The sequence below is a fragment of the Aspergillus aculeatinus genome (assembly GCF_003184765.1).
Source record: "Aspergillus aculeatinus CBS 121060 unplaced genomic scaffold BO66scaffold_30, whole genome shotgun sequence".
In the NCBI taxonomy this organism is placed as follows: Eukaryota; Fungi; Ascomycota; class Eurotiomycetes; order Eurotiales; family Aspergillaceae; genus Aspergillus; species Aspergillus aculeatinus.
Window position 1 is genome coordinate 96,792 of NW_020291499.1, and position 22,201 is coordinate 118,992.

The following is a 22,201-nucleotide window of genomic DNA, read 5'->3' on the forward strand; positions in this document are numbered from 1 at the left end:
TCATGCGATAGAACACCACCTACAATGGAAACATATACTACAAATGCCTTCTGGCTGAGACTGGGATAGCATGCGTACTAAGCACTAACCGCAACATTATTACCTGTTTGGGTATAGATGGTTCGGAACCCCTATCTATAGAAGACCATTGCAGCCACTCCGCAAATAGAATTTATTTTATATATTCTTACTGCAGCAGTTATTATTTTTCTGAAAATTTTTTGGAAATTTTCAAATTATATAATCGATTCAGTTTCTTTTTCTATAAGAATATTTAGAATTTTTAAAGACTAAAAATATTATTATTAAAATTTTTTATTAGAAAATTTTTTTTATTCTTTTTTATTAAAGTTATTAAAAATTTTATATATATATAATACTTCTACTTATAATTTTGCCGGCAGATTTCTTATTTGCTGAGTGGCTATAATGGTCTTCCGTAGGAGATCACATCCTAGCAGCCTTACTCCGTACTCCATAGTCCTTGTAATTGCTAACAACACCCAAGCCACAGTCCAGTCCAGTCCCAGCAAAAGAATACCGAGTACTCAGTACATCACCGAGTATGCCCACCAACGCCACAGCCCGCACAGAGAATATCGTCATTCATCGAACCCGATCCCGATCATCGATCGCCCATCTCGATCCCGTGTCGGATTCTCGATCGACCACGCCATATTCCTTTGTCTTCTTGTGCTGTGCTATGCTATCCCTGCTGACTTGGAGGTGGATGTTCAATCACACTGCAAGAAAGCCAGGCAAGAAAGATCGATCGGGATCTTGGGTCATCGAGGGATGAATCGAGCCATCGAGCCATCGATGGAGATCGAGATCTAGAATCGTATCGCTGGTTGTTGGGTTTGATTTGGAGGGTGGATTGGTGATTGGTGTAGAAGCTGGCTGACTACACCCGACAAGGTAACTAGTAGTAACTAATGTAATTGCCACTGCCCGAGCAAGCTATGCGAGCAAGCGAGCGAGCCTGCAGATCTAGTGAACAGAGTATGAATGTAGAATTATGATTTGTATATCAAGTCATAGACTTATCATTTCAGAGCCCTCGGTTATACTGCTTCGAGTAATATTCTATACGGTTCTTTGATTTGAAATGCTTTACCCAAGACACCAGCAACAAACCCAACCCACTGCTGAATGGTAAGGAACCTCGATCCGGCCAGCGTCAAATATTGGTTCCATGACCAAGAAATTCCAAAACTGCTAAAGTAGCTGAACGTCCTGAGCATCCTGTTATTAGATTGCGCAGGAAGATCGTGTCATTCGACATCACCACATCTCCTCAAGACCCGATAAATCATCTGTTCGCATACTCTTGAACTGGCCTAAAATCTGAGTATAGATAAATAAAGATCTCGATTGTCCACCCCTGCTCTAGAACCCCGATGGCTTACCTGCTGCCATGGATTGGGGCGCCCAAGTCAAGCTATATATCCGTCGCGAGTTTGGCACGGTTGGCCGTCATAACAATATCATAGAGCATCCTTGCCTGGGCCGCAGGGAGTTTGTCGCCTGTGTTGCGCGCGAGGATTGCCCGTCGAACAACGTCCGGACAGTCCTGTTGTTGTAGGGCCCATTTGGCCCCATCCGATTTGGAAGAGAACTCGCCCGTGACAATGAATTGCCAGCCTCGGCACGCATTCAGAATGCTGTTGGGAGAGCTGAGTTCGTTTTCGTGGTGCCAATCGAGCGAGTCCGCGATTGCTTCCAGGATCCAGCGTTGAGGAATCGCGCCGAACGCGTGGGTCGGATCAGGGCCGCACAGGCTGCGGCCAAGCTGACGTCCCATCGCGATATCCAGCAGAAACCAGTGGCTGGACTCGTTGGCGGGATCGAGGCTGATATGATCGGGCTGGTGAAGCCCCGTGTTGAGATTGAGTTCGAAGCGAGGGTGACGACGGGCCGGATACACCGCGCTCTGTGCATACACCACGAACTCGAGTTTTGTCGCCGGGCAAGGTAAGGCGGCGTGGGTTAGGCGGCTGATCACTGCCTGCTTCTCGACGGTGCTCAGCCGATCCGTCACTATGGTCTGTACGTCAAGGTCGCTGAGGCCGGACTCGTAGGCGCCATAACTCGCAGACCCAAATAGATATATCCCCACGAGCTGGTGTTGCAGGTATTCCGTCAGACGCTTGACTATTTCCTCGAGATAGGCTTCCACCTCTTGTGGCAGGTTACCAGCCATTGCTGTAAGTTGTTGACCCTCTTTTTTCTGGTTTATTGTTGCCAGCCAGGCCTTTTATAAACCTGGTACGGTGAGGCAGTAGGGAGGGTGTAGAAACTCGCATCGGAATCTGACATTAATTACTTGTAACAAAAAAACCCCACCACACCTTGCATGACCTGCTTACTGTCATTAGCCGCATTTGTACGGAGTACGTAGTGCTCAGACCATCGCCTTAACCCAAGTCAACTCCGCGCCAACTGGCAACACGGGACATCCCCTCTCCCCTCCTCCCCCCCGACATACTTCTCTAAATGTTATAATTCTCGAATTCCCAAATTCCCACATCCCCATATCACCACCAACCAGATTCGGGATATTTCCTTGCACAAAGACCGAGTTGGCCATTGCCATGCCCATGAATCTCGATCCCACTCGCCCACCCTCGGTCGTCTCGTCTGGCGGTGCTATACACCTTGCATCTCTTCCCGCGAGCCCCGCTCCCGAGAATGACACCCCGCCCTCCCACGCGGTCACCGTCGCCCTGCGATGGAACGGGTCAAAGGCTATGATCTGGAGAGTACTGGCCACCTTCTGGAGCGCACTGGTCATGGGCGCCAATGATGCAGCATATGGGGCGATAATCCCTTACGTTTGTACCTCCGCCTTCTCGACGCCCATAAGAGCATGGTCAGTCCAGTGCTAATCCAGGCTACTTTGCATGCTCCCAGCTCCAGCTCGCCTACGACAAGAGCTATACTATAATCTCCCTTATATTCCTGTCCCCATTCCTGGGCTACACTATCTCCGCGGTCGTTATTAATCTGATCCACCAGCGCCTGGGTCGTCGCGGCGTGGCGTTTATCGGTCCAGCATGTCACTTGCTTGCTTTTGCCGTCATCTCCACACGTCCCCCCTTCCCGGTGCTGGTGATCATGTACATCTTTGTCGGACTGGGTAGCGGGATCCAGAATGCCGGGTGGAACGTATGGATCAGCAGCATGGCCAATTCTCACGAAGTCCTCGGATGCTTCCACGGATTCTATGGCATCGGGGCTACAGTGAGTCCGCTGATTGCGACTAGCGTGATCACGAAAGCTGGCTGGGAATGGAACTCATACTATCACCTTCTGGTAGGTAAAATCAGCCCTTTCCGCACGGGCTCTGTGTCTTGTTTTGCCATCACTAATGTGCAAGTCCCAGACGGGGACGGCGGCGCTTGAACTCGTCATTGCCACCAGCGCCTTCTGGGCGGAGACTGCATCCAGGTATCAGCAGGATCATCCCTCTTCTGCGGGTCGAGAGCGCGGTGGAAGCTCGCTCCACCAGACCCGACTCTCACTCACGTACCGAGCCACCTGGATCTGTTCTCTCTTTCTCTTCCTGTATGGCGGCATCGAGGTCGCAATCGGAGGGTGGATCGTCGTATTCATGACTAGTGTCCGCCACGGCAGCTCCTTTGCATCGGGCATGGCTGGAACGGGCTTCTGGCTCGGCGTTACGCTGGGCCGCTTTGTGCTGGGGTTCGTCACCCCTCGCATTGGCGAGAAACGATCGATTGTCCTGTACATTTTGCTTGCCATTGCACTGGAGATGGTCTTCTGGCTGGTTCCGGAGTTTGTTGTCTCCGCCGTAGCCGTGGCCCTGGTGGGATTCTTCTTGGGAACCATCTTCCCCGGCGTTGTGGTGGTTGCGACGCGGTTGTTGCCCAAGCACCTGCATGTCGCCGCCATTGGATTTGCAGCGGCGGTCTCGATGGGCGGGGGAGCCGTCTTCCCTTTCGCGATCGGTGCGATCGCACAGGCCAAGGGAGTGACAGTCCTGCAGCCCATCTTAGTGGCGATGTTGGCGGTTGCGCTGTTGATCTGGGGGACGGTACTGCGAGCTCCGGTCCCGCAGTCACAGCATGAGGTTTGATATGACCCTTGTGCCCATGGGGGCGTGGAGTTCAGGAGCATCTTGGGTCATTATCGGCGGCCTCTGGTTCGGTTCGGAAAATCCAACACAGATGTAGACATTAGAAGCCTCGATCACTGCCTCCGTCATGTCTACAACCCAGGTGGAGAGTTTAGCTAGGTTTACGTTCTTGCCAGCCGCGTGCTGGTACGGATGTGCTAATACTGATAAGGAAAGGCTCGTGATGAGATCGGTCGACCGAGTAAATAAACTAGATCTCGGCATCGCCCACATCTCGGGATCGGGCTCAATATCCCGAGGTTAAAGACCGAAACGGCTGTTACAATACGCGGCGTTTCGGTCTGATACTCGGGTTTCGGTGACAAAGTTTAAAACTTCTCTTGTGATTTTGCGCTAGGGCATGGCATGACCAATTGACGAACGTCTGCTGTCCAGAATTTGATAAAGGGTGGCTGAGTATAGCATGCATTCTGGTTGGATTGCAGGCGAAATAAAGAAAAAGACTGAGAGGGAAATCAGGATCACTTTGATGAATGCCTAACACTCAGTCCTATTCCAAAGACAAGTCTCATCACTATTGACATGCGACGCTAGATCTCTACTTAGAACCAAAATCCGTCCGAGAGAGAGCCATTGAGCATACGCCCTGAGCAAAACTAGTAAATCCACAATCTGATGTAACTCCAAACCCCAATCACAACCCCCAGCTCCGATGCTTCCGCCAATCCTGCCGCGTCGCCTCATACAAATCATCCACATTGATCAGATCGACCCCCTCCCTGACCAACACATGCCAAACATGATTCCTCAACCCCCGCGGCCAGCCCGGTGTGCCCCAGTACCGCACCTTCAGGCCGCGGGCATGCGCGGCGGCGACCTGCGCGCGCACGCGGGCCAACTGCGCCTCCGAGAACCGATTGCCGGATAGACTCCCGATCGTGCGCCGGAAGTCCACGGAGGCGTAGTAGCTGTTCGCGCGGGTGTAGCCGTCGTCGTCGCTTTCCGACAAAGCTGGAGGGGAATCCGGAGGGGAATCCTCGACCCCCCTGCTCTCCGACGCCCGCGGAGTCCCCTCCAGCTGGTCGAGCGGCGCATCGTAGAAGATATCCCGGTAGGTCGTGTTGGCGACGAGGCGATGGAAGGGGACATCGCCGGTGGCGACGACGGTGACGGGCCGCTCGACGACGGCCGTGCCGTTGTAGGAAGTCAAAAACCCGCCGGCGCGCAGGGGCTGCAGCTGCGCCTGCACGGGCTCCCACAGCGCCTCGCCGGCGGTCTTGAAGTCGATCAGCAGGACGAGGGTCTGCGCGGGGTCGGTGGCGAACACACCCGCGGGCGGGGACGACCCGTGGGCGGGCTGGAGCTGGCTGCTGCGCGTGTTGTGTTTCTGGAGCAGGTCGAGCAGCGGGTCGAGGTAGAGGCGGCGCAGGGTGACGTCGGCGTGCAGCGTGAACGGCGTGTGGCCGACCAGGAGGTCGGGGTTGGACGGCCAGATGTCGGCCTCCACGCCGATGCAGCCGGCGCGCAGCGCCGAGTAGAGCGGCTCCTCGCGCCAGTAGTCGTTGTGCGAGTGGCAGTGCACCGGCTCGACCCCGTGCGTCGTCCAGTGCGAGAAGATCGAGGGCCGGCCGCCGGGGACGAGCCAGCCGTCGAGGCGGGCGTCGAGGTCGTCGGGGAAGAGGTAGACCAGGGTGTTCCAGATGATGGAGGCGAGTTTGAATGTGCCGCTGGCGCAGGATCCCGTGTCAGTTGGTTTGAAGAGATATACATTCGGTCTGGGGAGTGAGGCTGAGCAACACTCACAGGATGAACACCACGCCGCAGAATAGCCGCCGCAAGGCTTGGATGATTCGCGCTCTTCGGGAGAGCGGGCGTGCAGGGAAGGATCGACGAGGTCTTGTCCTTGGAGCGTAGAGACTGCGAAACAGTCCGAGGGGACTTATCAATCGCCCGCTGCTGGTTGACTTCTTCTTCAAGTTGTCTAGTGGTAGAGTCTCGAATTGCGAGTCATCCATCTCGGAGTCTTCTTCAGGCACCATGTCCAGCGACTGTGAGATGGAGATGGCTCGAGAGGAAGAAGCTGGAGTATATGGTTGGGTGAAAGACATTGCTGAGAAGTGTCTGTAGTGATCCACACGCATAGGAATTAACGGAGCATGTCGAGCGGATCGTTCGGGGTGGGGGGGAGGGAGGGAGGGGGGAAGAGCAGAGAATAAAGGATGCGAGGCCATCAAGTTGGTAAAATGTGGTACGTTGACAATACCGATGGGTCGGAGCCAAGCCTCAGTGCCGAAAGCTTGTCTTTCCCTGGAGCTGACGCGGCCTGCCTGAAGAGACCCTTGGAAGCAATCGGTATTGTGTATTTTTACTCTCGGCCTGCTGGGTCAAGGTGCTTGCTGCCGGTTTTGGCCCGCACGAAACTCTAGGCAGCCATGCACAACATACAGAGGACATTTCACATAGCCCTCTAGAAGGGAAAAAAGATCTATGTAGGCAGATTCTAATATTGGGTCTTTAATTCCTGGTCACGGATAGCCATCTGCCACAAAATCGGTGATCTCAGAATCCACCCATTCGAGCGAAGGCTGAGTGCCAAACAGTTCCCACATCTGAGCATTGTTCCACCACGAATCCATCTCTGGTCGTATTGTCGTATCCAACGATCTGGTACCCCCAGTTCCTTCCTGGGCCGAGCCATTGTAGAGTTGATTGTCCGTGCTAAGTACGGGGATACCAGCATCTACTGGGACGCTGGGCTCTTCAGTGTCGAGGTTCATGTTTTGCTGGACAGAGCAGGGACTGATACTCTCTGCTTCCCTCTCAACAAGCGGACTGCAAAGGACGAGAAATTGAGTGAATAAGTGGTATAACCTGCCGATTGCAGGGTTTAGATCGATGAACCGATAAAGACCCTTGGTGGTGTCGCGCATCAGCTGGAAGTCTTCCACTTTCGACGTCCCAACCACATTGCAGAACAAGATATAGAAAGGAGTCATGGGGTAAGAGAAAACAGTCCTGGAGTAGTCAAACCTCGTCAGAATACAGCATACAGTCACGAGGAAGAGCTCTACTCACCAGGTCAAGAACATCGGGTAAGCACCAACAAAGGCACTGTCCTCATTGAAAACTGTTTGCAGACGGCTCAAAGCCTCGAGCGCATGTCGCGCATGCTGAAGACATTCCTCCCGGTTCTGAGCCGTGCCCCAGATCCTTGATTTGCACTGTAGTATGGTTGTCACCATCGCGTGATATCGGAATTCTACCGCCATCCAATCTAGCTGCAGTTCCGGCCTGGAGCTTGCCCGGCGCTGATTGAGGTCAGTATTGTAGCTCAAAATTGCAGGAAGTTTCTAGGAAACAGCTTGCCTCCTCGATCACGATCTTCATCGAAATCAACTGCTGGATCATCCCATCGAGCTCGGTTGCCGGGTTGCTTGTATCCCCAGGCCCCGCCCATCTGTATAATAGCTCCAATGCAGCCTCTTGAACTTCCGCTAGTTCAACCGTAGTTCTGGTGATCGTGCTGAGCGACATGCCGTCGTCCATAGGGATGAGTGCGACAGGACTTATTCCCAGACGTGGAAGTGAGGGCGGTCGAAGGAGAAGCATGCTTAGTGACTTATCGAGTAAGTAGCAGGAGGAAAGACAGAAGCGGGCATCCTCTTCCTCCTGTATTCTAACGGGTGTATCATTGGTAATGTTGTGGCAATTCATGGCGACAAGCAGCCGCGCAGCGAATGCCGTTAGCGTCCAGCTCTTCGTGGGGTTCCCTTGCATCTGATGAAGCAATGCCTATTCGAGACATGGTCAGGATGGCTACATTCAAATGATTAAAAAAGCCGTGCAACATACACCGGATAGTAGAGCCTGAACTAAGGATAGAGAGTGCGTCCCACTCAGATCAACCTGGTCTAGAGCCTTGAAAGCTGCTAGAGTATATTTATGACGAGTCATTCTAACATGGTTGCGAAGCCGCCCATTCATCTGTCGTTCCCGCAGACGGGCGAGGAAAAAAATGGCTTTGGTATAGACGCAGACGCGATAATGCAGAGATGTCTGACGGTCGACTCTGCCTTCAGCCAGAGACAGGCTCATATGTTCCAGGCTTCTGACCGAGACATGGTCGGGCCAATGCAAGTGCTTCCCGGGCGAATCTCGGTGTGCTATGTCTATCCAATGTTAGAGGGAGAGGGTAGGATTTTCCTTCACGTTTGAACACAAACCCTCTGACATCATGAAGTACGTCTCCAGGGTGAACTCCTCCAGGCCTGAATGACTGGAATCCTCCGACTCTTTGGTATTCTCATGGAACAGTCCTTTCTCTAACGATGGCGCAGATATCTTGTTTACAAGGGATAGAGCACTTTCCAGGATGGTGCGTCGGTTGCAGGATAAGTGGTTGCTTTGTCGCAGTTCCTGCTGAATGGAGCGTCGTGCCTCACAGGCTTGTTGCGTTGCTATATCCTCGACTGCAGCGGGTGTTTCTATGGGTCGTCGAGAAGCCACATCATCGACTGCGGTCTTGATTTTTGGCGTGCTCATGTTGGAAGCCTGGGAGCTCGGGGGAATGTCTAGTATCATGTTTCTGTTGTTTTCAGACGCTTGGAAGTCGCGACTCGGCTCCTGTCTCGCGGATGCCGCAGGAACATGGGGATTGCTTATGTATTGCTCCAGTGTTGAGAGCCTCTTTGACAGTCCCGAGATTCTAGATGATGGGGTGTTACAACCCGAAGCCATTCCAACGAGCGCAGACGTTTTCGGAGCAAACGATCTGCTCACCGAAAGGTCTGGGGACTTACCGCGAGACTCTAGGGCGCATACTACGCCGTGGCCGAGCCCTTCGACATTCTGCTTCCGCATCCACGCAGTTCATGCAAGGGTCGAGTCGGTCACATTTCACCTATATCAGCTGTTATCTTAGACGACATGCTGGAGAAGAAAGTAAAATGACTTGTGTCACGATCTTGTCACTGACCTTTCTGGAGTGACAGAGGTCGCACTTGTCAACGACATCAATAGATGTCAGCGTGGTGTCAGATCTGTGCTTGTCGCGGTTTGTGGGATGGAAAGGAGACAGGAAGATTGCAAAGTTTCACCAAGCCACTAACTTGCTAGGAAACTGGGGCTCAAGCCGGACAGAAGACGTACAGCGGATCTTTCCAGAATCACCTGGGACGCCATTCTGCCATTGAAGCACCAACAACAACGCCCCCCTGGCGTAGAGGTATCTTTTTCCTTTCCCCGGACAGTTGATATTCGGATGTCCGAGCATCCGCCCCAAAATGGCGATGGCTGCTTGCTGGATGGCACGAGACACTGTCATCACGGTGAAGTACAGAAGTAAGAGATGGAGGCCGGTTAGATCTGATAAGAAATCGACCTGCCGGTGGTGGATGTTGGTCTTGTTTGTTCATTCATCCCCTGGCTGTGGGTATTGTATTCTCTGATGCGGTATTGCGGGTTTCGGAGATGTAATTAAAATACCAGACCGAAACATTCGCCACGGTGACCCAGACGCGTGTCTCTGAAGTATGGCTGGTACCCGACAAGCATCAAAAGGACGTGTACGTATACTGTCAAATAGCGTTTGCAAGTGATCGGTAAGCAGATGGTCTCAGTTAGGTAGGTGTAAATGGCTCACTCGTCACATTGAATGCCGGAAAAATCGGATATGTTACCACTACAAATTCAAGCTTGATAGTGCCCACTTGGTGCGGTTCAGGTGGGACTGCCAGGCGCTCCTTGGCTAGATTCATGAGGAACCTTTGACCAGTCTCCTATCATGTACAGTATGTAGTGTGCTGGGCTCGGTAAGCCTATCATAGATTTGATGAAGCCTGAAGTATGCATACGTAGATGTCCGTATAGCCACAAGGTAGGTTCTCAACGAATATTAAACAAGCATACCGATCCCTCTACTCTCCAAGCTCTATCCAATCTTCATGTGTCACTTGATAGTTTTTGTTCTGCTAGGAACGTACACATCACCATGAAGTGGCCCTTCCGACTATTCCTCTGCTTCAGCATAGCACTCCTCCTCCCCCTGCTTCTCCTGGACTTCCATCTCCGTGATCTATGCGACCAATACCAGGCAAAGCAATATGCCATCGACTGGTTCAACTCTTGGTCCACCGCAGCAGGACCGCCAAGGAACATGACAGAAGATTACGGTGACAAGGTGATAGTCGTCGCTAAACTACAGGAGGAAAACACCGACTGGATCGAGCAAGAACTACCCGAGTGAGTTGGAACACCCCCCGCCCTCCAACTGCATCAACACCAAAATAGCTAGGCATCGCTGAACCATGTGTGTATATCTAGCTGGCAACGGGCCATATACACCGTGAACCCCTCCCAAGAAGCCGTGGCCGACACCCAGCAGCTCAAAACCCCGCTCAACAAGGGCCACGAATCCATGGCCTATCTGACCTATCTGGTCGAGCACTACGAGCACCTGCCCTCGACCATCGTCTTCCTGCACGCGCATCGCTCGGGGTTTTTTCGGGCGTGGCACGTCGACGCCCCGTTGCACGACAACGTCTGGTCCATGCGAGCGTTGCGGGTTGACTTTGTCCAGCAGAATGGCTACGTCAACCTGCGATGCAACGCGAACCCGGGATGCGTGAGGACCGCATACCCCCACGGCCATCTGACGCCTCAGATCTTCCGGGAGGTCTTCCGAAATACCAGCACGCCGCCTGCAGACGATGACGACGACGACACTAGGGTCATGATATCCCAACCGAGCGACGGGGAGAAGGCTCTTCAGATTCCGGTCCGGATTGCGGCGCCGTGCTGTGCGCAGTTCGCGGTGTCCCGACAGCGGGTGCTGAAGAGACCCCGGGCTGACTACGTGAAGATCCGACAATGGGTCATCGAGACGGATCTGGACGACGCGCACAGCGGCCGGGTGATGGAATATCTTTGGCATATTATTTTCGGCAAAGAACCCGTGTAGTAAGTCATGCCTTGAGGGCCCCGTGTCTGGAGCAGATTGTACTAATCAAGCTGGGTTGCGGTTGTTCAGCTGTCCGGATTCAACACTGTGCTACTGCCAGGTGTATGGGCGGTGCTGAGCCGTTATTCAGAAGCCTTCTGAAGAAGCACTATTGTAGTTACTTTCAATATTTATCGCTGGGTGCCCGAGTACAACTGTGATCTCTCTTCAACCTGTAGCTTACGGTCGTCTGAGTTCCTGCTTAATGCAACGATAGTGGCTTGTAACATTGCAATCTTAGACCAATTCTGGTATAGCTCGGTGAAAGCTTAGCTCCCATGGGGGGAAGATAGGGTTTCCGGCTGAATACCCTGAGAAGCAGCTCACACAGGCAACAGCCATAACGTTAATCTATTTTTGCTACAACCAACCCAATGCTGCAGCTGAACATCAGTTTACTCCCACCATACAATCTCCCTGCTCTTCCTGCCCTGGTCTAAGCCACAATGCTTACGTTGATATCTTACGATACATACGTTTTTGGTGCTCTGCTAACTAGTACCTTCAATCCTTATCTATGTTCCCAAATTTGTTCGGAAGTTCGGGCGGCCGAAAGCCAAATTTCTCCTCTCCCCCCAAGCAAGCAACGGTGTATCAACTCGATTCTTGACTTGAATTCATGGATCCTGAAATCCGAGGCATGGGCACACACGTGGTTAATCCCCAAATTCCCATTGCACACTGGGGCAACTGGGTCTGGGTCCAAACCCACTTCGATTTTCGTAAAAGAAATTTGAATGCGGATTGCGGAGACCCGAAGTGGGTCAGAGCGCCCGGTATTTTTCAACGTATCTAAATTCTTGGAGCAAGGGTCCGAAATGGATACGTTCCTTTGTCTACCGAAAGAGATAATCTGCTGAATCCTTGTTGGCAAGAGCAATGCATGAATCTTCAATAGCGTACAGGAGCCGCAAGTCGGACTACCAAAAGGATCCACACGGCATACTGTACTGTACATAGGACATGAACAAAACCGAATCCAAAACAAGCAGCCTAGGGATTGGCAACCCGCAACACACTCTGCGAGCCTCCATCGATAGTGTTGAGCTCGACATCCAGAAACCCTTCGCGATTCTCCACCTGCCTGTGGTCATCACCCTCAGACTCCCCTGGGGCAACCAAGCCCACCCCGAACGCATGGTCCGCTGACCGCGGACCCAACGCGTGGCCCCAGCCCCCATCCCCCTGCCCAGCTGGGGCGTGATACCACCGGAAGCCCAGAATCGCAAAGACGATCCCAATCAAACTCCCTCCCAGAATATTCCACCCGGCATGCATGTAGTCCATATAGCGAGTGCCGCAGATGTAGAGTGCACCGCCGATGGGAATAACGGTCAGCACGAGTAGATACACGGGTGGAGCAGCAGCAGTAGCAGCAGCCCGGCTGGACGCGTCCCGGCAGTGAGCAGGACTAGCAGGAACAGCACGGGCGAACTTCGCCCCCAGCCAGAGCGACAGGTACAGCAGGCCTGACCACGAGAACGAGGAGTGACCGGACGGAAACGCGGCGAATCCGTCGCGGAGGGTCTTGGAGTCGGTCGCTTGGCAGATGCGCGTGGTGACCATCACTGGGGCTTCTGGACGCTCCACGCCTAGCCCGCTGACGGCGTACGCGGTTATGTTGAGGGACGACAGGTTGGGTTGGCACCGCGCGAGCAGATCCGGCCGGGGCTTGCCCACCACGTCCTTGAGGCCGGAGGTGATGAAGAAGGCGCCGGCGAGACTGAGACCCAGCCCCAGCCACCCGGCGTGCCATTCCCAGAGGCGGAGTCTCCAGGGGATCGGGAGGAGGAGACTGAGGGCGGCGATGAGAAGCGCGGGGACGGCACAGCAGACGATTCCGACGGTGACGATCGAGACGGTGTCGGTTTTCAAGGGATAGGAAATGCTGGGGTCGTCGAGGGAGAAGACGTGCTCGGAGCCGGTGATGCTGTATAGGATGGCACCGACGATGACGAGAAGACTGCAAATGAGAAGAGTTTCAGCAATGGGCGTTCTTATCGCGCCAGAGTCAACGCTACAGACATGATGAACATCCAGTCGAGCACGTAGGAGAATATCAAGCGCTTGGGGGTTCTTCTTGGCTCGCCGGATAGCAGGGCAAAGTCTCTGCTGTCTTGCCTCATGGCTGCCATAGTGAATCTTGTAGTCCATAGAATTAACGAATGTTATCTACAGGGCCGGTAGAGGACATTTATAGTCAATCATAGTGCCAGGCGGCAAGGCCCACCATTATGTTTCAGGCACTAAAACTGCTTAAGGAGCAGCGGCATTGGATCGCGAATCAAACAAGCCCTAGGCTTAGGCTAACGCTGCTATTTTCAGCCCGTATGGAGAGTATTAGGGAAATTGGCTCGATTGCAAGTGACCTCTTGAAATTGACTCGCATCAATTCACTATCTCTCATGTTTATGCATCTATGCGTTGGTATATGAGTTGTTACAGGCCTACGCCGTAGTATCTCAGCGTAGCATAGAAAGCAAGCAAAGGCAGCAGTTTCGATCCCCTTCCTCCATGAGGTTATGTATCAGCTAGATAATCACGATCAGTGGAGTCATCTCTGTCCGGCACTTTTAGATACGAGAATTTCCGGCATATAATGAGAACTACATTCGTCAATCAGCGCCTCGCGTTATGCATCGCTAAACGACTTCCCTTATTTTTCTCATCCTTGTCATTTGCTCTCGCCCCTGTTCTACCACGCAAGCGCTTGGTCTTGTTTTTCAGGGCTGATAAGTTACTACACTATATTATTGCAACTGATATAACCTTAAATCTGTTAGTTGTGGCAATATACCCTGTAACTGCTGCACAGGGCGCTCCCTCAGACTGGTGGTGCATAGTCGGAGAACAATGTATTTAAAGTATCCAGGGAAGATGCCACAGTTATGAGACATCTCGACTTTCAGGAGAGATTAGAACAACTTCCGTACACAACCCAGGCAGCAGCCAATGTCTCAATTTGTGATCGGTGCTTTAATAAGGAACAAAGCTTCCAACAGTCTATCGATTGCAGGAGCCAAGACGCGCCAGTCGCTGACACAGATAACAGGAACCCATGAATTGAATATAGCTATAGTCAAGACGCGGTCAATGCGATTATTGAACAATGCTACAGAAGACTTTCAGATAATAATCCACAAGCCGAAATAATTCTGACTAATTCTTAGTGTGGATGGGCTTCAAAGTTCTTCTCAGAGCCGTAGTATCATGATCGAAAGTGGCTAAGCTATCATCAGGGAAAGTTTGCTTATCCAGAGACCTAGACAGGTTCAAAATCATGATGAAGCATGGCTGTGCAACTCGGCAATCAGCTCCGAATGGTAGCTTTCTGTACACGAGCCCGTGAGTCTTGGGTCCGGGTAGTTTCCCTGGGTCGTATTGGCCATCCTTGTGGTTGAACATTGAATCAGAGGGGCGGTGGTTTAAAGTTAGTTTCGGTAACATGGGAGTGGCGAGTCGGAGAGCCGGGGATGGACGAGGATAGGTGAGTTCCTTTGTTGCGGTCGAAATTCATTTGCTTTTCCTGTTTGCTGCGTGGGGGCTAAAGAGGACATTTTTACGAAGAAGTTGGTTTGATGCTGAATCGAATCCAATGTGTCTATAGTGATTGTGAGGCAGATTTTGCATGGGGTCCGGAGTAAGTCCTCTGTAGAGTGTCCCACAAGTTATGGAATGTGTTAGGTGCTTTTCGTTGTCTAGTGCTAAAGTGTTGGTTGTTGTCAACTGAGTGAGCATAGAGATCGCTCTTTTCACTTTTTAGCACAGCTTCAAGCTTTTGATAATTGTGAAGCAGTGCCAGCAAATAGCCAATTCATCCATAAGCCACCGATATGCCCTTCTATATCTGGACTGAGCCTTGGAATGGATGGTATCCCTCCTCTCCAGCCCATTGAGCTTCGTGCAACGACTCGTCCATCTGAGACTTGTCCAGCCCAGAAATAACCTCACTGTCCACATAAGTCAGCGATCATTCTCTCACCCGATACCCCTCAGAACATACTCATCTGTAGCCAGAACCTCCAACCCAGGCACACAATCGATCAATGCATAGAGTAGATAACTTCCTCCAAAACTCCAGACGAAGCCGATCAGCGCCTCGACGACTTGGATCCCAAGTTGTGTCCAGTTCCCGTCAAAGAGACACCCACCCGTGATTTCCGTGACTCCGTCATACGCAGCCACTTCCTTTTGCGCAAAGAGGCCCGTGACTATGGTACCCAGAAACCCACCAAGACAGTGCGTGGCGAAAGTATCGCCATTATCAACCCAGCGGTAGTATTTCGCGTGCTTGGTGAACTTGATGCGCAGAGCCTGGTAGCCACAGACTGCGCCGAGAACACCAAATCCCATTGCGGTCGGCATGTCAATAAAACCGGCGCTTGGGGTGATGAGGACGAGTCCCGCGATCGCTCCGAGAAAGGTGCTGTCTAGACTCCATTTGCCGGTATGGTAATACGTGAGACTAGCCCATGTGATGGCCCCTGAGGCAGCGCATAGGTTGGTCACACAGGCGGCCATGACGCTCTTGAAATTGAGGGCGAGGGTGGTGCCCGCGTCGAAGGCAAGCCAGGCGTTCCAGATGATGATTAGAGCGAGAAGTTGACAAAGTGTATTGTGTGGGCGGTGAAGAGCGAGATGGCTCGGGGTGCGCAACGAGGAGCGTCGTGAACGGAACAGAGGATAGGATAGATACACACTTAGAGCTGTGGCTGTGGCTCCGCTGCAAATATGAACTGGCGTGCCTCCAGCGAAGTCGAGGGCACCAAGGTTGGCGAGAAACCCTGTTTCAGACCAGACCATGTGGGCAAGAGGTGCATAGATGAAGGTGCACCATAGCTATACAGTGTTAGCGGAGCGATCCGGGAGTACCAGGAATGGTGACTGACGAAGATGAAAGGGATTAAGGGAAGTAGACGCCCACGCTCACAGGCTCCACCGATCGCGATTGCACACACAGTAGCGCAGAAGATGAGCTGGAACTCCGAGAACAAGATCTCGGGGATAGAACCGACGGGTTCAGCAAGAACTCCAACGTGAAAAGCCTTGTTGAGATCTCCAATAACGCTGTTCCCCTCGCTGTAGGCGAGAGAGTACCCAATCATCCACCATTGAATGGTACAGACAGCGACCGCCAGCAAACCAGGGTAGAAGGATGCGAGACTGTTAAAGCGTGTAGAGTAACCCGAGTAGGCAAGACCGACAGCAGGAATGATTAGCCAGCAAAAGACAGAACACACAAGAATGAACAGAGTATCAATCTTGGAGCAGCTCTCCCAGGCTGCCTGGACCGACATGGCGGTTGAGTGTAAAGCGATGCTCGACACAGCATGCTGAAAGTGCTAGGTCGCGAGCTTAGGCTTTATAGGTCATTCGGAAGGGAGAATGATGAGTTATGCACGAGTGACGAATCATACATGCATGGCTTATCAGTTGGCACGACTTGAGCGAAAGTGTTCGACAAGATCAAGCTCAGCTATGAGCTGTGAACATTGATAAGATAAGTGCATGAAAGAGGGGTTGCCAAGACAACATGCATGGGATGAATAGTTGATGCCTTGCAGGAAAGTGCTGGGCGACTAACGCGGCCGTGATTATGCATCCGCTAGGTACAGTGCAAAAGCTAAAGGAAGTAATGTGAGCTTGATCACTTTGACTGGCGCCTTTGAAGGCTCCAATTCTGGCTGCGCACTAAATCATCGTGGCGGAAAAGGTCCCCAATGGATTCAAAGGAGAAAAGTTGGATGAATGGCGAGGTGGCAAAGCCCACGAAATCGAAAAAGAAACTGGTATATGACGACTCACTTGTAGGCCGGTAAGCACCTAGGGCACTTAATTGTAGGCGGCGCTGGTAAGAGACGATGGTGAAGTTGAAGGTAGGCGTGGAGAAGGTACAGTTGAGGCCTCGCTTCGCGCAGATTGAGCAAGGTCTGCCACCATCACACAATGGACCATGAGTGCTTTGTATAACTTCTCAGGGCACAGTTGAGTATAGTTTACCTTTGCATGCTCACGTCGATAATGAACGCAGCGACGCCGCTTTAGACATAGGTCTTTCTGTCCACATGGCATGCTGAATAAGAGTGTCAGAGAAAAAAATCTTACAGCATGAAAATGATCCAAGAACTAGATTTCTCAGTTGGAGGATTCGTGAGCTCAGTAATATGTGACCGGTTTCTGGTGCCTGGATAAATGTAGACTGAGTGGGCTGTGACGGAGACGCAGCAGCGGCAGCATCCAGAGCTGGACAGAAGACCATTGTGACCACTCAGCAAATAAGAGATCTGCCAGTAAATTATAAATAAGAAAATCAAATATATATAGAATCTTAATAATTCTAATAAAAATATAATAAAAATTATTTTGTTATTAAGAATTTTAGTAATAATATCTTTGGCTTCTAAAAATTCTAAATATTCTAATATAAAAAGAAGCTAAATTAGATATATAATTTAGAGATTTAAAAAAAAATTTAAAAATAAAAATAAATTAATTAATTAATAAATAATATTTTAGTATTTAAAAAAAATAATTTAAGAATTAGAACAAAATGTAATATAAAATTTTGATAGGGGGTAACTACTATAATAAAAATATTTAGTAAAAAAAATCTATCTACTAAATGGCTGCAATAGTCTTTTGTAATCTCTGGCCTGTTGGGGTTTGGTCCTATGATGGGGGTTTGGTGATAGATCTTATCGAGGTGGGGGCGGGTCCTGGAGTACATAACAGTAGTCAAGGGGGTGGGGTTCTGTACTCTGGTTTAGTGTTTACTCTAATCTTGCTTTGGTGGTTGAGTTCAACTTGAGTCGTATTGAAGGTTTAAGGCAGGTGGTTAGTCCGATTCTAAGTGTACGTGTTGAACTGTGTGGCTGGTCTAGCGCTGGTGGAGAAAGTGCTGTGTGTACTTTGGTTTTGCTGTTGACTTTTCTCAGAAGTTAGACATGACTAGAGAGTCAGCAATAATTCACTATCAACTTCGCATACTGGTTCTCTCTGGAGACAAAAGATCCATCGTCTGGATTTAAACTTTGAATGCTGAACTTACCAGAAGCACAGTAGATTTGACCGTAGTAGGTCTTCCGTAGATGTCAACTTCTACGAAGTAGGTAATCAGATTATCCTCAACGCACCCGGTCAATAAGAACTTTTCTAGACCCAAAGAAACGAATAGAGATATGGTACCCATCTACGGAGTACAGTTCCAAAGAACCATCAACCGAATCCAGAACTATAAATATCCCAGTCGCTGCCAATCACATTAGCCACCTACCTATTAGACTAACCACCCTAATTGACAACCCAGGGCCTGACTAATCCCCCCCCCATAGAACCACCACACCACAACCCAAACAGAATCAGATACATCATACATCATAGTGACACCTCACACAAGATCTAGAATCCCACCCCAAATCCCGAGAGAGCGAACGCTGGGTCCGGCTCCGGCTCCGGCTCCGGGCTCCGGTGCACTCGAAACCTTAATGGCTCGGCTTTTCCAGTCCAGCCCACGCGTTCTCGCCCAAGCACATTTGACTCGCGAGTCGCAGCAGCTAACGGCATTCAGCCAAGGTCGGTTTCCCACGAGTCAGACTTTGTCAGTCAAAAAGAAAAAAAATGTGAGGTGTTTCATCTGCTAGTCTAATGCCGGGGCTCGTCTCGAGATCCCCCATCCCATCCCATGCCATGCCACGCATCATGCAGGAGAAACTGAAACCTTAGTTTTGCTTGCTACTTTTGCGCCCTTGCTTGCCGAAGTTTAAAGCTGGGGGGGAGGGGGTTCGCCCCGGGGAAAGCTGCCGCTTGGTTGGTTTAGGCAGATGATTAGTTACAGGCTGTCTGGAGCTATTGGTAATCATCGTTGCCATTAGTTAGCACTAGCATTGGACAATTCCTTGCTGAGGGATGTGTGAGCCTCTAACATACGAGGTGGGGATGGGGTTTTTTGTTTGATTGTTGTTGGATCAGTTCATGGACTCGAGAGTGGAAAGTAACAATGATAGATGATGGTTACTCACGATTAAGACTCAACTCGAGTGAAGACAATACACATAACAAAGGAAAATGTCATAACTTCGGTGGTATATACATCCATCCCATCCCTTCCCCGTAACCCACAGACCAGACAAATACAACCAAGGGTATAATTCTGTACAGTAGTCGTACACGCAAAAACAAAAAACCTTTAAACCATACTATGCTCATGACACGAATCATCCCCGGCCGACGAGGTCTGCGTCACCTCGAAGGTGCGCTGGATCCCGCCGAAGCCGCCGCCGCCGCCGGGGCCCCCGGCGGAGCCCGGATGCGACCCCGTGTCGCGGTCGCGGTCGCGGTCACGGCGGCCTCGGCTATCCTTGCTGCCGGGCGATCGTTCGCCCGACAGCCCCGCTGTGAGCTGCTCCTCGCTGCTATTCGACGAGGTCACGGGCCCCCGCTGGCTGTGGATGGTGGTCACCGTCACCGCCAGCTTGTCCGGGCGCAGGCGCCCCTGCACGGCGGCTCCGTCGAGCGACCCCAGCGGCATGGGGCGTTCGTGGGATCGGGCGTGGTGGTGGTGGGGGTTGTTGCTGGCGCCGCCGCCGATGCGACGCGATCCGGAGGGGCCGCCGAAGGGCGAGCGGTCGTAGTAGTTGGGGTCGGAGTGGGAGCCCAGCCAGTGGCGGACGAGGGGGCGGAGGGTCGCGAGACTACCGGCCGTGATTCCGAGGCCGGTTTCGATGTTGGACCAGAGTGCGATTTCGACGGTGGCATCTAGGCGACACAAAGGATTAGCTTGGTCGATTGGGTAAGCTGGGGAGAGCGGTGGAAACGTACAGAGAAAGTCCGGGTCATTGAAGGTGTGCACCCAGGGAATGCGGATGATCGTCGCGGATGAGGCACTAAACATCGTCAGTCAGTCAGTCAGTCGGTCAGGCCACTCTACCGGGAAAAAGACATACATGCAAGCCATGCCCAGAATGCCCACAACCGCCATCTTGGTCTGCTTCCGCATGTGCAGGTTCTTGACAATGAAAAACGGCAAGATACCCACGGTGAAATCGCACAGCGCCGCAAACGCGCTGTACACGTAGGTCATGGCGATGATGATCTCCATATTAATGCAGACCCCATGAATGCTGTCGTCGAATGCCTTGCGCGTCCAGAAATAGGAGACAGGCCTGCACTGCAGCAGCATCAGGAACATGAAGACCAGGGCGGCGACGACGGTCAACACCATCACAATGCGCAGGATCCATATATGCATGCGCTTCACGGTGATGCGCAGCAAGAAGATGCACACGGAAATCTTGCAGCCCATGGCGGAGAAACAGTATGCGATTTCGCAGAACCACCAGTACTATGGTGAGAGTTAGTAACCCCGCCCGCTTTCTTGGAATTCCCCGGACGAAAGCGTACCTTCATGGCTGTCACCCGCTGGTGCGCATCCAGGACACTGAAATGTCGACCAGTGCCGTAGATGGCTCCTCCTATCATACATCCGGAGAACATGCAGTAAAACAACTTGGCATGATCAGCTTTCTCGTCCCACTTGTCCAAAATGATGATGCTAACTCACCATCGCAACCACCATCGCCCAATCATCAATCCCAAACGCTCGAACAATCCATCCGCGCACATAGCATCGCAGTATCACCGCAATGCAGGCCACGGACATAAAGACGGCCGCAACCGCCTTAACCTCCGGGCTGCGGTCATCTGCTGCCATGCTATCGTTGCAAGAAGCAAGGCATAATCCGGAGGACTAAGTAAAAAAGAAAGAAAAAGAAGAGAGAGAGAGAGAGAAGGAGAGAAGAGAAACCGTTACTAAAGGTAGGGGCGAAGGGAACCGCAACCGGTATTTGAGTGAACGATGGGGAAAAAAGGGAACGGGTAGGGAGACGAGACGCAAGGGAAAACCTTCAAAGTGATTGTTGCACGTCCCCGTCCCACACTCGCGGTCTAGAGGGCCCGAGGAAGTTGAACTCCAGGCACGCTAATCTAGTCGGTCGACGACCGTCTGGCCCTGGTCGGAGGTGATCATGACAGGCTAAACTGGTCTAGGGTTGTGTCTGCACATCGCCGCCCCCCTCTCTCTGTCTTCTCTCTCTCACTGCAGACCGAGATCGACGGTGCGCCGGTCCGAAGTCTAACTAACTAATCCACCTACTGAGCAAGTGCCTGAGCTGAAGGGGACCAAGGAAGACAGACTCCAGTAGAGCCCCCTCGCTTAGAGAGACTGTACTCAGTACGAGCAGCCATTTCAGGAATGAGATCATCACTAAGTAGGTGTCGCGGAGAGGGCTCCATTCTCCCGAGATTAAAACCAAGATAATTGTTCGTGCGGATTGAGTTGTGGCGAAGACGCAGAGAGTCAGAGCAATTCTTCCCCCCCACTGAGCCGTTGTGGTCAGAGCGACGACACGATTAGTGTCTGATAGTGTTAAAGGTTATCCTGCTGCACCGGGGATAATTTCACGTCAATGGCCGGAAACGGGACTGGTTCCACTCCGCCTCGGTTGTACCTCCGCTTTGGGTAGACTCCCCGACGGTCGAGTCAGTAGTCAGGAGTAAGACGAGGAAGAATTGGTAAGAAAAGTGAGAAGCAAGAAGGCAAACCAAAAAAAAAAAGTTCAAGGAAGAAAGTCAAGTCATGACGGCGCAAGCCATCCATGGCTCTGGGATCAATTATGGTTTGGAGGGTTTTAATGTTGTGCAGAATTGCCAGAACCCATGGATCAAAGCTCGCATTCGCCGCCATCCGCCATCCGCCCACACCCCAGCTGACCTTCCACAACCCTAGATCAGATCAATCAGCAACCCACGGATGCCAATCCTAAATTCCAATGTAATCAATCGCCATCGCCATCGCCATCGCCATGCCCATCCGTTCGAGCATGCCCACTCCCACGTGCGATTGTCCGCCTCTTCTTCGGGGATTACCGCTCCAGTCATGACGATGAGTATATGCGACGGGTGCTATAGACGAAACGCCCCTTCCCCTCATTCCTGCGGGTTTGGGCTGCCACGCGTGAGTGGATCTCAAGGATCCGGGACTCCTCGGAGGCACAGGGAAACCAGGATCAAAGAAGCAAATGCGTTGGACCTGCAGACTTCTAGAAAGC

The 22,201-nt window shown here is 51.8% G+C and overlaps 8 protein-coding genes across 8 annotated transcripts; 2 read left to right on the forward strand and 6 right to left on the reverse strand.

Moving 5' to 3' along the window:
- Positions 1-1,062: 1,062 nt before the first annotated feature.
- BO66DRAFT_392595 (streptomycin 3''-adenylyltransferase) lies at positions 1,063-2,282 on the reverse strand. The gene has a single exon (XM_025647560.1). The coding sequence runs from the start codon at positions 2,201-2,203 to the stop codon at positions 1,442-1,444; it is 762 nt and encodes a 253-aa protein (XP_025502900.1). The 5' UTR covers positions 2,204-2,282; the 3' UTR covers positions 1,063-1,441.
- Positions 2,283-2,594: 312 nt separating this feature from the next.
- On the forward strand, positions 2,595-4,099 carry BO66DRAFT_439471 (MFS transporter; the record flags this gene model as incomplete). The annotated part of the gene is made up of 3 exons (XM_025651158.1): positions 2,595-2,834; positions 2,914-3,315; positions 3,386-4,099. 3 exons carry the CDS (start codon positions 2,595-2,597, stop codon positions 4,097-4,099), a joined length of 1,356 nt encoding a protein of 451 aa, XP_025502901.1.
- A 567-nt stretch (positions 4,100-4,666) lies between these two features.
- On the reverse strand, positions 4,667-6,131 carry BO66DRAFT_376126 (uncharacterized protein). Its single transcript, XM_025645683.1, has 2 exons — positions 5,903-6,131; positions 4,667-5,826 (listed from the first exon to the last, which is right to left on the reverse strand). The coding sequence occupies exons 1-2, from the start codon at positions 6,112-6,114 to the stop codon at positions 4,794-4,796; spliced, it is 1,245 nt and encodes a 414-aa protein (XP_025502902.1). The 5' UTR covers positions 6,115-6,131; the 3' UTR covers positions 4,667-4,793.
- A 493-nt stretch (positions 6,132-6,624) lies between these two features.
- Positions 6,625-9,280, reverse strand: BO66DRAFT_454104 (transcription factor domain-containing protein; the record flags this gene model as incomplete). The annotated part of the gene is made up of 8 exons (XM_025652007.1): positions 6,625-7,114; positions 7,175-7,407; positions 7,466-7,891; positions 7,952-8,268; positions 8,323-8,804; positions 8,899-8,999; positions 9,075-9,143; positions 9,248-9,280. 8 exons carry the CDS (start codon positions 9,278-9,280, stop codon positions 6,625-6,627), a joined length of 2,151 nt encoding a protein of 716 aa, XP_025502903.1.
- Positions 9,281-10,088: 808 nt separating this feature from the next.
- On the forward strand, positions 10,089-11,175 carry BO66DRAFT_454106 (DUF3431 domain-containing protein; the record flags this gene model as incomplete). Its single annotated transcript, XM_025652008.1, has 3 exons — positions 10,089-10,339; positions 10,421-11,056; positions 11,127-11,175. 3 exons carry the CDS (start codon positions 10,089-10,091, stop codon positions 11,173-11,175), a joined length of 936 nt encoding a protein of 311 aa, XP_025502904.1.
- Positions 11,176-12,089: 914 nt separating this feature from the next.
- BO66DRAFT_454108 (phosphatase PAP2 family protein) lies at positions 12,090-13,231 on the reverse strand (the record flags this gene model as incomplete). Its single annotated transcript, XM_025652009.1, has 2 exons — positions 12,090-13,059; positions 13,122-13,231. The coding sequence occupies 2 exons, from the start codon at positions 13,229-13,231 to the stop codon at positions 12,090-12,092; spliced, it is 1,080 nt and encodes a 359-aa protein (XP_025502905.1).
- A 1,509-nt stretch (positions 13,232-14,740) lies between these two features.
- BO66DRAFT_114876 (ammonium transporter) lies at positions 14,741-16,660 on the reverse strand. The gene is made up of 3 exons (XM_025641851.1): positions 15,986-16,660; positions 15,100-15,935; positions 14,741-15,046 (listed from the first exon to the last, which is right to left on the reverse strand). The coding sequence occupies exons 1-3, from the start codon at positions 16,391-16,393 to the stop codon at positions 14,938-14,940; spliced, it is 1,353 nt and encodes a 450-aa protein (XP_025502906.1). The 5' UTR covers positions 16,394-16,660; the 3' UTR covers positions 14,741-14,937.
- Positions 16,661-19,551: 2,891 nt separating this feature from the next.
- BO66DRAFT_376134 (putative integral membrane protein) lies at positions 19,552-21,028 on the reverse strand (the record flags this gene model as incomplete). Its single annotated transcript, XM_025645684.1, has 5 exons — positions 20,656-21,028; positions 20,496-20,600; positions 20,039-20,436; positions 19,914-19,978; positions 19,552-19,850 (listed from the first exon to the last, which is right to left on the reverse strand). Coding segments are annotated over exons 1-5 (1,017 nt in total), but the record flags the coding sequence as incomplete, so codon positions are not given.
- Positions 21,029-22,201: the final 1,173 nt, after the last annotated feature.

Coding starts and splice junctions, on each gene's coding strand:
- BO66DRAFT_392595 (XM_025647560.1), bottom strand. CDS start 2,203: ATGGCTGGTAACCTGCCACAAGAGGTGGAAGCCTATCTCGAGGAAATA.
- BO66DRAFT_376126 (XM_025645683.1), bottom strand. CDS start 6,114: ATGGATGACTCGCAATTCGAGACTCTACCACTAGACAACTTGAAGAAG. Junction 5,827..5,902: donor TGCGGCGTGGTGTTCATCCT/GTGAGTGTTGCT, acceptor ATCCTGCGCCAG/CGGCACATTCAAACTCGCCT.
- BO66DRAFT_114876 (XM_025641851.1), bottom strand. CDS start 16,393: ATGTCGGTCCAGGCAGCCTGGGAGAGCTGCTCCAAGATTGATACTCTG. Junction 15,936..15,985: donor CCTTAATCCCTTTCATCTTC/GTCAGTCACCAT, acceptor AACACTGTATAG/CTATGGTGCACCTTCATCTA. Junction 15,047..15,099: donor GAGGTTCTGGCTACAGATGA/GTATGTTCTGAG, acceptor TTATGTGGACAG/TGAGGTTATTTCTGGGCTGG.